The 16,195-nt window shown below is 42.3% G+C and overlaps 1 protein-coding gene across 7 annotated transcripts in view; it reads right to left on the minus strand.

Annotated features, from left to right (window-relative positions):
* kcnip4a (potassium voltage-gated channel interacting protein 4a) overlaps positions 1-16,195 on the minus strand; it is a 44,010-nt gene that overhangs the window by 14,010 nt on the left and 13,805 nt on the right. Inside the window, exon 1 of one of the 7 annotated variants that reach the window (XM_088293285.1) lies at positions 8,422-8,565. The exons of 5 other annotated variants lie outside the window; for them this stretch is intronic. In XM_088293285.1, the coding sequence (XP_088149411.1) occupies positions 8,422-8,479 (58 nt within the window). In that variant the 5' untranslated portion in view covers positions 8,480-8,565. Of the gene's footprint in view, positions 1-3,400; positions 3,566-8,421; positions 8,566-16,195 lie in introns of those variants that run through there. One more of the 7 variants, XM_088293281.1, reaches the window with a different exon arrangement.

The raw sequence follows: 16,195 nt of genomic DNA on the forward strand, positions 1-16,195 counted from the left end.
AGTGCAGTTTATTTTATCAAACTAGAGCAGGGGTGGGCAAACATTTTGATTGGTGGGCCACAATAAGTTCTAAAATAAAAAAAATTAATAAAAAAGGGGCGGGACCAAGAGCAGATGGATAGAGTGTTTTGGTCACCTCATCTCATCAGAGTAAAAAAAAATATATTTAATTTTAAATGAAAATGAAAAAAAGAATGACAACAAAATATGTCTTTGACACACCACAGTATTTAGAAAATAAAAACCAAAAAGAAGAGTGAGTACATTTATTTGGGGACAGCCTTTAAGTTGAAAGACTCGTTTCTTGAGGTCTTACCCTCAGAGAAGTTGATGATCCCCAAGATGTGCAGCAGCTTGATGGAGGCAAACACCAGCGCCACGATGCCCACCGTCTGCAGACCCTCCGTCTCCCAGATGGCGCTCAGCACCACGCCGCTCTCGGACCACTCGTCACCCCCCTGGCCCGAGCCGGACCCGGACCCGGAGCCACCCACCTCCTCGAAGCCACCAGGGCTGGCGCCCGGTCCCACGCTCCAGTTCCCCCGCGCCCACTCCAGCGCTAAGCCGGGCCGGGCACACAAGCCGGGTGCCCCCTGACACCCGTCTCCTGCCTGGCCGCTCGCTAAATCCAGGTCGACACGGAAAACTCAAAGCCTTCGGGTCACAGAAGCAATGGCGTGACCTCAATCCAGACAATGACGGGAAAGCGGCGGGAGCAAAGTCCGCTCTTGCACTTGACGAGCGCCGAGCGAGGGGGAGGATGGTGAGGAGACGTGTGAGGAAGGGAGGGGAGGGGGGGGGGGGGGGGGGGGCGAGGGGGTGGACTGGGAGGAGTGACGACAAGAGAACAAGATACACCGCTCTGGAAGACTACATTACTGATCACCGATCATGCGGGACCTTGTCCCCAACAAGATGTTTGCGGTGCTGGGGGGGTCGGCAGCATAATATGACCGAATACCACCATCTACTGGCCCTTTAAAAAAAAATGTCGCTACTTTCAAAACTCTGCTTTTGTGTACACAGAAAGATTACTGACACTGATTGATTAGTGTTTGGTGAAAAAATTGAAAGCTGAGAATTTGAGGATGTAAAAAAAAAATTTTTAATCACAGGAAAAAAAATATTTTGTAGATTAAAAAAAATATTTGAGAAAATAAGGGTATGTTGTCTAAAAAAAACCTCAATAAATTGAAAAAGAGAGATTTTATGGAAAAGTTGATATTTAATACGATGCAAGATCGGGCGACCGTAGGAAACAGAATAAAGTGTAATTGCACATCCACTACAGTAGGTGGCAGTGCCGCTCACATTGTTAAACTGCGCAGCGAGTCTCAACAATGTCAATAAATATATTTTCCAAATTTATTTATATATATATATATATATATATATAGTGAACAATTTTATAGAGAAATCAGTATTTATAGCAGCAGTGCAAAATATTTTCTTCCCTCTGGGTTATGACAGAAAATAAATCGAGAAGCATGGGACTATCGCATTTTTTTTTCAACCAATTTGTGTCTAAGTGCATCGTTTTTTTACCTAAAATGTGTATTTTTTTTAGCGTTTCACTGTTGCAAATGCCTCCTCTATTTCCGAGAAATAATAAAATCCTGTTAAAGTACAATATTTGTAGGGATGAAAGACCAACTCAAATGTTGAAAACTCGCAAATAACAGAGGACTCCTGAAATATTTTGTAATTGCCTATAGTTGCCACAAGAGGGCGCAAATGACTACTTTTGTCTAAAGGAAGATATTCAATTCACTTTTCTCGGCAACATGACAACATGCGAAGTTACATGAGCCCCGCCCGTCCAAGAGGGCCAAAAGCGTGTGGAATGCGACTTTGTGTTTCGTCCACTCATCAGCATCCTTCGTCCACGATTCAACTCGGAATTTTCATGAACTGGCTTCAAGTGAACCATGAACAGAACAGCTGGCTCGCTCATCAATCAAAGCTGCTTGGCCCGTCATTTTCGGACGTCAAGGAGGGGGACACAATTAGGGGATACAATTAGGGGGACACCTGCAGCAACTTCGCGTGACGGCGATTGTAAACGTTCCGTCGCTTTTGGTGACGAGGTGAGGGCGAAGGTGTGGAATCTCAAGGAGCAAACGGGAGCTCGACAGAGGATTTAAATTTGCCGACAACTCCTATTTTGTGCTAAAAGACGAACATTGCATTGGAATTGAAGATGTATGTGGTTGAAGCATAAAAAAAATTCTAGAAAATATACTTTTGGCGAAAAATATTTCAGCAATTTATTTTTTATTTAAGACTTTCTGTGTTTTTTTTCCTCCTGAATTACATTTTTTTCCCCCTTCAAAATGCTAACATTTTTCTCAAACTCGAAATTATGACAAAAAATTCCAGTCAAGAGGCGAGCAGCAGCATTTTGGAGCAACTGGAGATGCTTGATGGAGGACTGGCTGACTCCAAAATAATAATAGCTGACTATAGATGGTATGATAAAAAATTACCCTTTGATTACAGGGAGCGTATATGGCCATCCCTTAGTGAGGTGTTTTTAAATATTTTTTTTCAAAACAGTGACTAGCTGATAAGCCTGCAGTGGTCCACTGTATAACTCTCATAGTGTGACAATTATTTATTTATTTTTTATCAGGCCCCAGTTGAGATGCTCCACTCTCACCGATCTTCCCTGACACATGCCAATAGCGCCACCTACCTTTCAATAAATGAGACCTATTCATGCGGGCTGACTCAAAGAGGAAGAAATAAAAACGAGTGACAGCGTGACAAAAGGCGAGAAGGCCCGCGTGCGGGAGCTGATAACATTGACGATCCGTCGTTTGATTTACGCCGTGCCGTTCGTCAGCGGTCGGGCGACCGGTGCGACGGGCGAGTGAAAAGGTCAGCGGCCAACGAGGGACGAGGACGCCGGTGGGGACGACGGGAATACATAAAAAGGGAGCCACCACCCAGAAGGGTCGGAGCCGCTGTCCGGTTCGGCCGGCCGGCGCGTGAAATACGACCAGCAAAGATCGTCAGCACCGCCGGGAAAATCGCTAACTTTCTTACGCATTCTCGATATCGCAAATGCAAAAGGAAAATGTCGTCATAATGTCCCACTGGAACGTAACACTTGTTTTGTAAGGTTTAGTCAGTTTCAGATAACTGGAGTATTTTAGAATTTATTGCGGGAATTGGGAAATAAAAATGAGGCATAGATGGAACAGCTGACGATTATCAAAAAAAAAAAAAAATATATATATATATATATATATATATATATATTTTTTTTTTTTTTTTTAATCAAGATTACCAAATGAACCATTTGGTCCATAACAGGAAATTAAAGTTGAAAAAGAACGTCCAGAAATAACAAGAGTACCGAAAGCTAACTTTCTCGGCTCGTTCCCGCTCGTCTTACCGGCGTAGCCGACGTCCAACAAGCCAAACTGCTCCAGAACCTTCACAACGAGGACCACCACGGCCAGCACGGCCATCATCTCCAGACCCTCCAAGTTCATGTCGGCGGGCCATCAAAGCGCCACTCAACAGACTCGCGTGTGTGTGGGCCGCTCTTTGCGTGGACGACGATAACAACCGGGAGGAGGAGGTGGAGGAAGAGGAGGAGGAGGAGGAAGAAAGTGACGGGGCGCCTATGTTTGGCAAGGATTCAAATTTAGATCATTAAAAAAATAAATACATAAAAAAGAAAATTGTGATGTATTTAAGAATTTTTTTTATTTTTGAAAAATTTAAAAAAATTTACATGTGCTGATATATATATATTTTTTTTTATATATATATTATATATATAATATCATATTTTACCTCAGATTTGATACTTTTAACCAGATTGCAAATACCATACCAAATAGCTCTAAAACTAATTAATAAAAAAATGAAATCAAAATCGGCTTGATCACTGGTTCAAATTGATTCTCATCATTTACCCCCCAGAAAAGCTGTTCGAAAGAACGACTCATCTGCAATAAAACATTAACACAAGCTCTCATTTGGATGTTGACATCGAAATTACTTTCATTGCGAAGTGAATCAAGATGATGGAATACGGCAGATTAACTAATGAGCTGCTGATGGTTTGGAGAGAGGCCAAAGCCGCTTGCTAGCACCCAGCGCACCGCCACAGCCAAGTAGACGAGCCCGGTGGAACACTCGCTAAAAACTGCATGAAAAAAAAACAAACTCTCTCCCCATACACAGTATTTTACTCGAGCTGAATTCAAATGAATTCACACATTTTCTCTTTGTGATGTTGCGCAATGGAGCAAAGGATGAAACACTGGGTGAAAGGTGGCTCAGTAAAAGGCTAGCTGCTAGCCGTCGCGATCGCAAACCCGCCGTCATTGTTGCTGCGGCTCGACTGAAACCAGAGATGTAATTCATCTCAGTCGCTAGCCAAAAGTGAGGGCAGGCCTACTGCAGCTCTGTCAGTCAACAGTCGAGGCAGAAAGAGGGAGAAAAACCTCGCACTCGATATACGAATCGAGTTGATACACAAGGACCTGATTCAATTTGATTTTCCATTCAATCAAAGATTTCACGCATTTCACGAAGATTTCACTTTCGGAAGCATACACAGACCCAAATTGTTTATCTTCTGCAAAGTTTCAAATATTTCTACAGCTTACCTGTAAAGAACTTCTGCGTTTCATCATGAAAGCTAAGAGCAGTATGTATTACACTGCCCCCTGGTGGCTAAAACGCGTAGCGCAGAATGAGCACCACAGTGTCGTGTCCATTGAATTATCATGATGCACAAACTATTTTATTCACTTTAATTATTATCTTAGTCAGTACATATATACAAACTTTCTCTCAGTTTTCCAAGAAAATATTTTCTTTTCAAAAATGTATATTTTTACTTCATTTATATTTTTTGGGGAAAAAAATAATTTTGTTAAAAACTGACTTTTCCCCCCCAGAAATATGTCAGACCGTTTTTTGAGAATGTACAACTTTTTTTTTCTTAATCCCACAAAATTTTTCCTCTGAAATATTGTTTTCTATTGAAACTACTAAACAGTCTCAAACCTGTTTATGATGCAAAATATGCCCTTTTCTGGAAAATGATTGGTGTTTATTAGTTCCTTCGAAGGGCGCAATCAAGGCCTGGCAAATGCAAGTCAGAAATAATCAGCACGTTGTGTCGTATCAATCAGTGTGATTGGTGGTGAACATAATTAGTGGCATGTGTGTGTTGCCAGATGCACGCTGACAAGATGAACACAATGTCATTGGGTAGATTGCTAGATGTTTGCGTGCAGCCAAGTGATCTAAAAAAAATTACTTCTCTGATGAAAAAAAAAAGTAAAAAATTTGAAGTAAAAAAAGGATTAATTTGGAATCTTACAAAATTAGCAGAACAAACTATTTCGGTGCAATCCGGTAAATTATGCCAATTAATTAATAACAAATTTTAGAACAAGACAAATGCAAGCAGTGTTGCACTCTGTATTCTGTGGCAATGCCTCCATCTAGTGGACAAAGATTGAAACTGCAAACTAGAGCTGAAAATAGCGACTGACAAAAAACAAAACACTTTATTTAACCTTGGTTCCTCAAAAACAGTAATAACGCTCCAGGGAATGTTTAAGGACCGCCAAAAGGATGTCATTAACTTCATCACGAAGCATCTCAATCAATATTTTGTGCATTGCCTTTTTTTTGTCGTCAACTTTTGAAATGGGTGAAATTGAGAGTTGCATAACAGCAAGTATCCTGTTTCCATCGTTGCAGGAAACATCAGCATTAGCGACGTGACAAATGGCGAGTGTGGCCGCCAATGTTCCCCGCTGCTCAGGATTGCTGCCTCCTGCTCGTTAGTCCGGCTTCTAATAGCCAACAACACAAAGCAGCATTGACCATCTGGGAACAAATCGGAAACATTTGCAGCCCTTGTCATCAATTGAGCCCGATAGAAGCGGCCGGCGGGCGGGCTGTCATTGTCACGTCCCATCTGGTACTGCTGAACAAGATGCACTCGCGAGACAATCCAGGCCAGCACCAACTCACAGAGCTGGAATGTTGAGGCCGAGCAGCACCGGAATGCACACGCAAATGGATCAGAACAAGATGAATTTCGAAGGAAAAACTTTGGGAGGTGAGCCAGCTATTGAATAGGAATTATTGTTATTATAAAAGAACATTTAAAAAATAAAAAAATGAGCCTTTTTCTGAAAACAAACGTTCATATTATATTATATATATTATATTTAATTTTTGCATTAAAATTAAGAGCAACTTTCAAAAATGTCTGAAGTAAGACTTCTTTTTTTTTTTCAACTACAGAGCATGTTCACCATTAGGCCAACTCAGTTGACCAAAAAGTTCCTCTAAAGCAGTGCTTCTCAATTATTTTCTGTGACGCCCCTCCCCCTATCAAGAAGAAAACAATACGCCTCCCCCCCCACCGCCGCAACTATAAATAACAACATTTTCGTTGCAAAGCAAACGCACACCGTAGAGTTTATACTTTGCTGCGCACAATGGGCAAGGAGAGCGCCACTGCCAACTAGTGGAGCGGATGTCCAATTACACTTCATTGTAGTGCGGCGGTAAAAAAAAGCATATTCCCCAGGGTCACGCGTCAGCATCGCACCGCGACCCCTCATGGGGGTCCCGCCCAACTATTTGAGAAGCACTGGTCTACAGGTTCTTGCGGTGGAAAAATTAAATTAATTCCTTTGGTGCCACTATTAAATGAATTATGATTGACTGGTGATGTGGAATGACTGAAGGCATCATCATCCCACCGATTTATCGGCTGGGCTCTCGATCACACTGCACCCAAAAGCATTTTTGGTCAAACGATGGGGGAAGCTCTACCTGTGGCCCATGTTTGCTTCCGTAAGGGAGCATGCAGGTTGTCAGGTAACCATGGATACACAAAAAAAATAATAAAATTCTGTGGCCCCGAACAACAGAAGGCCCGACAAAGACAACCGGGCCCGGCGTCAGGAACGCGGCCCACAACAAGCGCGCTCGGAGGACGATGAAGACAACGAAGCCCCTCCACGTGCCTTTCAGTCGCTTCTTGTCGCAGACAACTCATTTGACCAGTTGGTAGTCTGAGTAAGCAGCTCACTCCCACGCGGCAAAAACACAAACATTCACATCCCGGCCACGCACGCACGCAGGCACGCAACGCGCGAGCACCTGAGGGGGCTTGTTGGACTTGTGGGACGGCCAGCTCTTGTCATGCAAATGACGGAGAAAAATGGCAGGCGGCAGAGTGGCTTGTTAAGTGCCTCTTTGCATTATTTGCTCGGTGGAGAGGGAGCCAGCGTAGCATTTTCATTTGGGGGAACACAAAATAATTACGCTTTACAACAATCAGGATTTTGGGGCTCCATCACTGATCAGCGAGTTTAAAAAAAAACAAACAGAAGATGGACCAATCTATTGAAACAACTTGTTTACTGTACTCTCGCTGTTTGCAGGGAATTGTGACCTGCAAGCCGACCCAACCGATGAATAGCCAGAATTTGTGCAGAATTGACGGCCATTGAAATGCATTGGGGTGAGGGGGTGGGGGGGAGAAATGAAACCCTAAAAATCCGTTCCAAAGCGCTTATCAACATTTAATACATGGAAAATAGAGAGGGGGGGGACCAAACATAAATGTTCGAAGGAAGCACTTGTGCAGGATATTATGTTGCACATGTTTATTTAGACGATGCAAAAATAAAAAAATAATAATCAACACTGCAGTTGTGTTGGCGCAATAATTACACTGGTTAATATATATTTAATTTATAATTTATTTATTTTATCCAGATGATTTTTTTGGGGGGCGAAAATTCTAAATCGACCCTTAATATTCTTCCTAGAACATTAGGAGTTTTTAATAACAAAAGAGATAGTTGGATGGATAATACTAATAAGAATAGATGTAATATAGCATTTTGGAATATTTCTAAATTCAGGGTTAGGCGGACAAAAAACAAAAAAGGTGGATTTTTTGGGGGATTTTTGGTTAAATCCGTATTGTAAAATTAAGCTTTTACACGTCAAATTTAAAAACCAAAAAAAAAAAAAAAAAGAAACTATCTCAACGATGTGCTAGAAAAAAATAATGGCAAAGCAAACAACATCGCCGCACTTTACACCCCCTCGTGAACCCCCCCGCCTCCCACCCAACAGCAACAAAAAAAATAACTATGATGATTCAAAAGCAATTTCATGATCTGCTGGTCTGGCAACGAAATTGGACGAAGGAAATGGAAGAAGTTGCCGCGCACGCTCAACGTCCAAATTTGCAGGCGAGCAACAGCTGAAATGTGTTGCATGACATCATCAACGCTCGCGGAATGAGCTGGAAATCGTCAAGTTGGCTGAGCTCGTTCCCTACGAGGCTGTATGGGGACGGCACCTGGGGTTTTTTTTTTCACGACACCCCAAAAAAAAAGTCTGGCTTCCTACCTGTGGGCTTGCGTCTTTGTTTGGGCTGAAGAGAGAAGATGACCATCAAAGCTCCCATGATGCCCTGCTAGGCTCCCTCGCCGCGAGTGAGCTGAAAGTCCTGCTCCAATTCCACACACTCACTTTTGCCTCCCACGCTTGAGAGTGAAGCCTCACATTGGAGTGAGTGAGCGAAAGAGAGAGACAGGCGAGGGGGGGGGAGAAAAAAAAAAAAAAAAAAGAAAAAGAAAACTTCCTTTCCAGCTACTCAGCAAGCGCTTAGAGTTTGGAATTTGGACGCAAGCTCCCGTTAAAGCCTCCTCAATTTTTTTTCTCCTTCGACCGTGCCGAAGAAAGCCACCAAGATGAATAGTCGCACTCCAAAAGAGCGGAGACAAGACGAGATGGACTCAGTTTCCGTGGTGAAGGTGTCAAAAGCACGCAATTTTGTTTTTTCTTTATTTGAGGAATTACAGAGACAGCGATTGCCTCTTCAAGAGTGATTCTCGGGGCAAGATTGCATGGATTAAAGGTGAAGGTCACACTTTATCCATCCAGGGGATTGAAAAATTTGGAACGTCCACGACTCATTTAAAAAAAAAAAAATGGCCACTAGATGGCAACAAAGTATTGAGTGAAACTGTTTGTTCCTTGACAAATAAATAAATAAATAAATAAATTGATCTCTCTCTCTCTCTCTCTCTCTCTCTCTCTCTCTCTCTCTCTCTCTCTCTCTCTCTCTCTCTCTCTCTCTCTCTCTCTCTCTCTCTCCTCTCTCTCTCTCTCTCTCTCTCTCTCTCTCTCTCTCTCTCTCTCTCTCTCTCTCTCTCTCTCTCTCTCTCTCTCTCTCTCTCTCTCTCTCTCTCTCTCTCTCTCTCTCTCTCTCTCCCTCTCTCTCCCTCTCTCTCCCTCTCTCTCCCTCTCTCTCTCTCTCTCTCTCTCTCTCCCTCTCTCTCTCCAAAGCTGGGTTAATGCTTTGGCTTCGACATTCCAATATCTCTATCGAGTTATCTAACGATCTTACAAACACATTTAGAACATTAAAGGTCTCAAAATTTACTGCATTGGTTTGGACACTAGAGGGCGCAAATTCTCTATTTTGAATCACCTGACAAGTCCAAACGCTTTCTCTTCTTTTTGGGAGTTTTGCTCCCACACTCCAAACACTGTCAAACGAAAGAGCATTCCGTTGCTGGAAGAGACGCTCGGGATAAGATGAGACATAAAAGGGGCCCAATGTAAATAACAGAGTACACTTTAGTTTTTTTTTTTTTTCCATGACGTGACGCAGCGCCTAAAGTGCCTTGCGCTTCTTTCCCAAACAAATCTTTTTTTGATTTTTTTTTTTTCAACCAACATCATGCATTAGCGAGTACTATGCAATCCTAGAACAAGCAATTGAAAAAAAGTCCTTAAAATCAAAGTCCCTCAGCAATAAGCTTATTAAACCTCACAACTTCATTTGGGCAATATTGGCGGCAGAGTCCTCAAAACGGGATATTGCGGCGAGTACGATTGAATATGCACAGCTGGAGCACCGTGCCAAGTGTGCAGAAGAATGCACACGATTGTAATTCCCCAAATTCCACAATCGGTTCGCTGTACTCCCATCAAAGGTACATTGTGATGAAAACTCCTCATTTCAATCATCAATGCGACTTGCCAAGCGAGGCAAGCGGCTAATCCAACGGGATCCAAATCGTGAAGCCGAGGCTCGTATTTTTAGCATCTCATTTACAAACTGAAGCGCAGCCAAGCGCTTTCGCTCATTAATCCCGGCAGATTGAGAGGAATACATGTGTCATTTTGTATACAAAAAAAGACACGCAATGCAGAAACAAATGAAGAAAGTTGAGCGGCGTCGTTATTCAAGGGCCGAAGGTGACGTTTGCATTCCACCAAAAAAAAAACTGAGAGACGCTCTTAAAAACAGCATAAAATAGGTTCCTTCGCTCGCGTGCCGACGTCATCGTCCGCAGCATCAATTAAGCGCCGGAAGGTTTTAATAGAGGACATTAATCACACGGCTTCAAACCCGGGGCCATAAAAATGGAAAACTGTACATAAAGGGGATTAAAAGTCAATTAAGAGGAGTCCAAATCATCGCTAAAAAAAAAAGAACAAAAAATTTGCATACGACTAGCAAGGCACAATATTAAAAACAAGAACGTCACAATGTTTCAAATTGCTTTCAGGGTGGTCGAGCGAGAAGGATTTACTGTCATCAACTCGTGATCTGATTGGCTATCGCAACCGTCTATCAACTGTAAAAGCTCCCTTGAGACACAGAACGATTGTATCTGAAGCCCTCGGACGAATAGCGTGCATATCATGAAATCTGCCCGGCAACACGAGCTAGCTGAATTCTGATTGGATAAAAACTTTGACGAAAAATACAACACAAGGATATAATAAGTCATCAACGTGAAGAATATGATTGTGAGTTCTTGATTATGTTTGGCCAGCAGAGAAGGTCTTGACCGCCCACCGCTGGCAAAAATAAAAAAATGTACAATTGAAAACAATTATTGTTGAACAGCAAACGATACAATGGCGATAATACAAAAATATGGATTTTGTCCATATTTGGTCTGCATTGGGCGCACAAAAAAGGGTTCACGTCTGCTTCATGGTTAAAACCCATTTCACGGTCAAACTGCGGCATCACGGCGGCAAAAAAAAAAAAAAAAAAAAAAAAATCAATGAATTTCATTTCACCCGGCGACAGAAATGAATTGTCTCAAGTGGTCGTGACAGATTCACAACACGACTCCTGCGTGATAAAACCTTCCAAAGGCCTCACCGTCTGACGTCAGCATCAACGATTCACGCGTTTTTTTGTTGTTTTTTTTACTGCAGCCTCAACATGCAGTCACATTTAGCCGACAAACGTCTGAGCAGAGCCGCCTCGGTGGCTCCGCGCGGCGACGTCTCGGGGTCGACCAATTAAACGACGCCGGGAAAAAGGCGATCTGAAGCATCTTGTGGCTTGACGCCACCGGTCACGTGATGCTAATTCATCTCCGTTCACACGCTCCAACAGTTGCCATGCTGAGTGGCGGCCATGCTTTTCAATGCATTAATCCTCCGTGGGAAAAAAAAAAAACTTAATTAACGGCTTTAATGCAGAAGAGGAAAGAAAAATGATTCAATGTTGCTGCGGGAAGTGGCTTTCCGGATGTTTTTTTTTTTGTTGTCGTGGCCAAATGGTTGGCTCGTCCAGCACGAGGACCACCTCCGGGAATAGTTTTGCCGGGCACTCAAACACATCCCACTGAGGCTCATAATGCGCAAAACGAGCATTGTTTTGACTGTGTCTCGATTGACTGCTGCGGATTCTATGCTCTATTTACTCCAGCAAATCTGCAATTACAGTTATTTGCTTTCTTTTTGCGTCCTGGAGGCCATATGCAATTGCATTAGGAGGCGGGGAATCCTGCAGCTGGGGGAGAAGCAGACAAAAACCACGGCGGCCTGAAAACATCTTTTGCCACTGGTCACTTTTTGTCCTTAAACTCCTTTCCCAGGAAATATTAAAAAAAAAAAAAAAAGTAGATTGAGATTTCACTAGATAGTAAATAAAGCGCATAAAAATGGCAAAAAATATAAATAATAAAATAATTAAATGATTAAATTAAATAATTAAAGTAAGAAATTAAATAAAAAAATAAATAGACAAATATATAAATAATTAAATGACTAATTAATTAATTAAATAAATAAATAAAATAATTAATTAATTAAAAAATATGGGGGTTTTTGTAAAGAAAAAACAGCTCCAAGGTTCTTAAATTAAAAAATTAAATAAAAAGATATATAGACAAATAATTAAATGACTAATTAATTAATGAAATAAATAAATAAATAAATAAATAAAATAATTAATTAATTTAAAAAAATATCGGGGATTTTGTAAAGAAAAACAGCTCCATGGTTCTTAAATTAAAAAAATAAATGAATAAATAGACAAATAGATAGATAAATAAATAAATGAATTAAATAAATAAATTATTTAATTAATTAAATTAATTATGAAAAAAGTTTTTTTTTCCTGTAAAGAAAAAACGGCTCCAAGGTCCTTCATCACTGTTTTCAACAAATGAAAAGAAACTCATCTACAATATCACACAAGAACAAATCACTCGACCAACTCTTCGTCAACAACAAGAAAAAAATTTTCGACTGCGTGTAATGTGCTTAACCAATCGGTCCAGCTGGTACTTGACGGGTTAATCACAGAGGGGCAGAAAAAAAAAAGAAAAATAGGTTGAATAACCCAAAAAGAGGCCACGCAGAAAATGTCGATCCATCCTCATTAAGTGCAAGCCTAATGTATCGGCGGCAACAGCGCGTCACCGCGTGACGACGGCCCCGCCCCCCCTCGCCGGCCGCGCGCGAGGCAAATCACCCGCACTTCCCATGTTGCTTTGCATTTAAATTGAATTCTCGGTGCGCTCAGCTCGGCGGCGCCAAGACAATGCTTGGGAACAGAGGCTAAGATTCAAAATCGTACATCAACTCTTCCTCTGCATCTGCATGAGAAATTTGCAGGCGGCCACCTACACCTCCGTCTCCAAAAACTCCAACAGCGTGACCAGCGTCGCGCTAGTTGGCTTACTTTTAATTGATTTTGCGTTATTACGGATGGTTTTTGCAACTGCCCAAGGGGGGGGGGGGGGTATGAAGCATTTTAAAATTCTGCATTCTCTAAAATAAGCAAGTGATTGCGACGAATGTTTTAAGAAAAACTCCACAAACAATAATAAGTTGAATCAACAATGGCTCAAATTGAGCCTGATTTTAGCCAGGCAGTGGCAAATTAGTGGTTATAAAATAAAATGAGGTAATGAGCTCTCATCTTTTTCGAGGGGACGTCCAAGCAGGGCACAATATGATTGGCCGCTTCCAGAGTTGAATAAAAGAGTCGTCTCTGACGTTAATCGACTCCAAATTACGTTTTTTTCCCTCTCCTTCTCGGTGAATCGAGAGTGGAGGTGTGGGCATTTATGCAAAGAGGAGGAGGAGCGACACTGCAAAGATGAATGAGGAAAAAAAAAAACTCATCAGTGAGGGGACACTGCGACGTCCTAAGAAGGAAATAAAACGAAGAATTTCAACACTATTTGAATCCGTACCAAACATTCAAAATTTGACAAATATCAGGCCGTGGAACCGAAATGTATCGTTGATCCGAGTCATTTTCGGCACGGTTGGTCGGTCGTGGGCAGAGTGAGTGATTGTGTCCGTTTACAACGGAAGTGTGGGTTGAGAAAAGGACGGGTTGGGGGAGACGTACCGAGATGTGGAAAAATTGTCCTTGGGAAGTGGTGACATTTTCTCACACAACAATCCAAGGGGAGTCTATTTTGTGCACGTGACCTCCGGAGGATGGAACTGCAAAAGCAAGTTGGGGGCCACGCGGGAGGTGCCTTTGTCACGCTATAAATGGGTCGTCGCCTTTCAGTCATGCGCGCTGACGTCACGCATGACAACATCAAGCATCATTCCGCTTTGGACAAAACCTCGCAATGCAAGCCGGGACCAAAAGGTTCAACATTTTTTTTTTTCCGTGGAACGTATCCACTTTCACTGTCACGTAAGCGATCCTTTTTGTTCGTTTTCTTTTTCAACGGGATGCTTACGAGCATGCCCGTGTTTGTGGGAAAGGAGAGCCGCAGTCACAAGCACTTTCCCGTAGACTTTACACAGATTTGATCAACTGGATCAGTTCAGCGGATAGATTACATTTGAGGAAAAATCGCTGATCGGTTTTAATGTCATATTGATTAAAAAAAAAAAAAAAAAAAAAGATTATTAAGACAGTGCCTTTTCACACGGCAACAACTTTGCTCATTAAAACAGAACAGGCCCAAGAGAAAAAAAAAAAAGTCGAGATTTATTTTGTGTATTTTCTGAACTATAGAGCGCCCCTAGTGGCGAAAGAAAAATCCACAGAAAAGTCACATGGTCCAAAATCTAGGAAAAAAGTAGCGGCTTATCGTCCGGAAAATACGGTAGATCCGCAAAATGAGACATTACGGAGAGTGAAATCTCGTTCACGCCAGGGACATTCTGTGCTGCCATCGTTAATAAGCAAAGCTTTCTTATCAAACATAGTCGGCCCTCGAGGACCAGAATTTGAAACTTTAAAGCGTTGGGATGGCTTAAAACGACGTAAAAAGTGTATATGGTTGCTCTCTACGAATAATGGTTATAACAAGTGTATTAAGACATAACGTCGTCAATGTCGACGTAGGAACGAATGTAAACAGGTTGTCCCCCCCCCCCCCCCGCATCCAAAACTATTTGACATTTTGTGATAAAAGCGTCCGAAGATTGATCCATCCAGAATTTTCCCCAATCAACCGGGCGATGAAAAACCATTTGCGAGCCGTCACTCCACACAATCTTGACACAGTCAGCAAAAAAAAAAAAAAGACAGATTTCAAACTCAGTTCAAGAAACTGCAACAACTCGCGTCACGAGCTCCCGAGAGGATTCATTCTGATCCCTGAAGGGTGTATCGATTCCCGATTCGTTCTTAGGAAACCTGCTCGGTAATTGCCGGCTAACCACGCGTGGAAAGGACATTGTCTGTCGTCCGATTTTCACTTTGCTTGGACGATGTCGAAAAGGGCCTCCGAGGGGATTTTAGAGTACGTGTAACAAAAAAAGGAGAGAGGGCGATCTAATCACGCTGTGAGTGAGTACCGCACGATCATGGATCTACATCGCTTGTGGTTTTAATCACTTCAACGGTGGTGGGGGGGGGGGGGGGTGATATCTTTTCGACAAGCCCATCACATTCTAATTATTCTCCTCACATGCGATGATTAATGAAACGGCAAACTTTCCACACCTCTCCGTCGTTGCCGTGACATAACCTGAGATGGTTTCGTCTTGCCGCATCGCATATAAGTGAGCCCCAAAAAGCTCGTCCGGACACTTCCTCAAGCAGCGCCGTGTCGCACGGACGTATCAAATATTCAGTGTTTCGTGTACAGTCGGCACGGGGGCGAGTGGAACATGACCTGACCCAAACAAAAGATGAGGGGCCCCTCCTCTCCAGTAGCAGAACCCAGACGCGGGATTGCTCATGACGGATGAGGCGCCGGCGAGGCCCACGGGTGATGCGCCGCAAGCTCACAACCATTTCCAGAAGGCGCTGAAGAGCGACGGGGAAAAAAGGTTTTATCACCCTGTATTGACAAGATGATGAACGGGGACTGAAATGTCACTTTAAGGCGATGGAGGAGATAAAGATGTCGGACGGGGTGCGCTTCGGATGTTGAAGAACTGCCGACGCGGCAGTTATCACATAAAAGCCGGCCGTGATTTGCTTCCTATCAAAAGCAGACGTGGCACTGGAGAGGAGAGTTGGCGATCGATTCAAATTTCCATAATCGATTTGATTCAATACACAAGGGCCAGATTCGATTTTCGATTCCTTTTGATTCAATGAAGGATTTCACGTGGTACCAATTTTACTTTGGTTGTGTGAGGCATTCTCAGAAGAACTCAGATAAAAATATTAATTAAATTAAGAATCGAAGCCAAATCTGCCACGACGCAAATTTAAGGGTAAAAAGACATTAAAAGTATCGATATATGATTTTATGAATCAATATCGGGCTATGAAAAGGAAAATCGATTCAAATCGATTTTTTGGCAAAACTTTTGATTGATTTTCGATTTAATCGAGGTTTTCGCACAGTACCAATTTTACTTTGGTATGTGAGGCATTCTCGGAAGAACTCCGATAAAGATATTAATTAAATTAAGAATCGAAGCCAAA

Source organism: Idiotropiscis lumnitzeri, chromosome 4 (genome assembly GCF_059441095.1).
Source record: "Idiotropiscis lumnitzeri isolate Australia: NSW breed Sydney's pygmy pipehorse chromosome 4, RoL_Ilum_1.0, whole genome shotgun sequence".
NCBI classification, from domain to species: Eukaryota; Metazoa; Chordata; class Actinopteri; order Syngnathiformes; family Syngnathidae; genus Idiotropiscis; species Idiotropiscis lumnitzeri.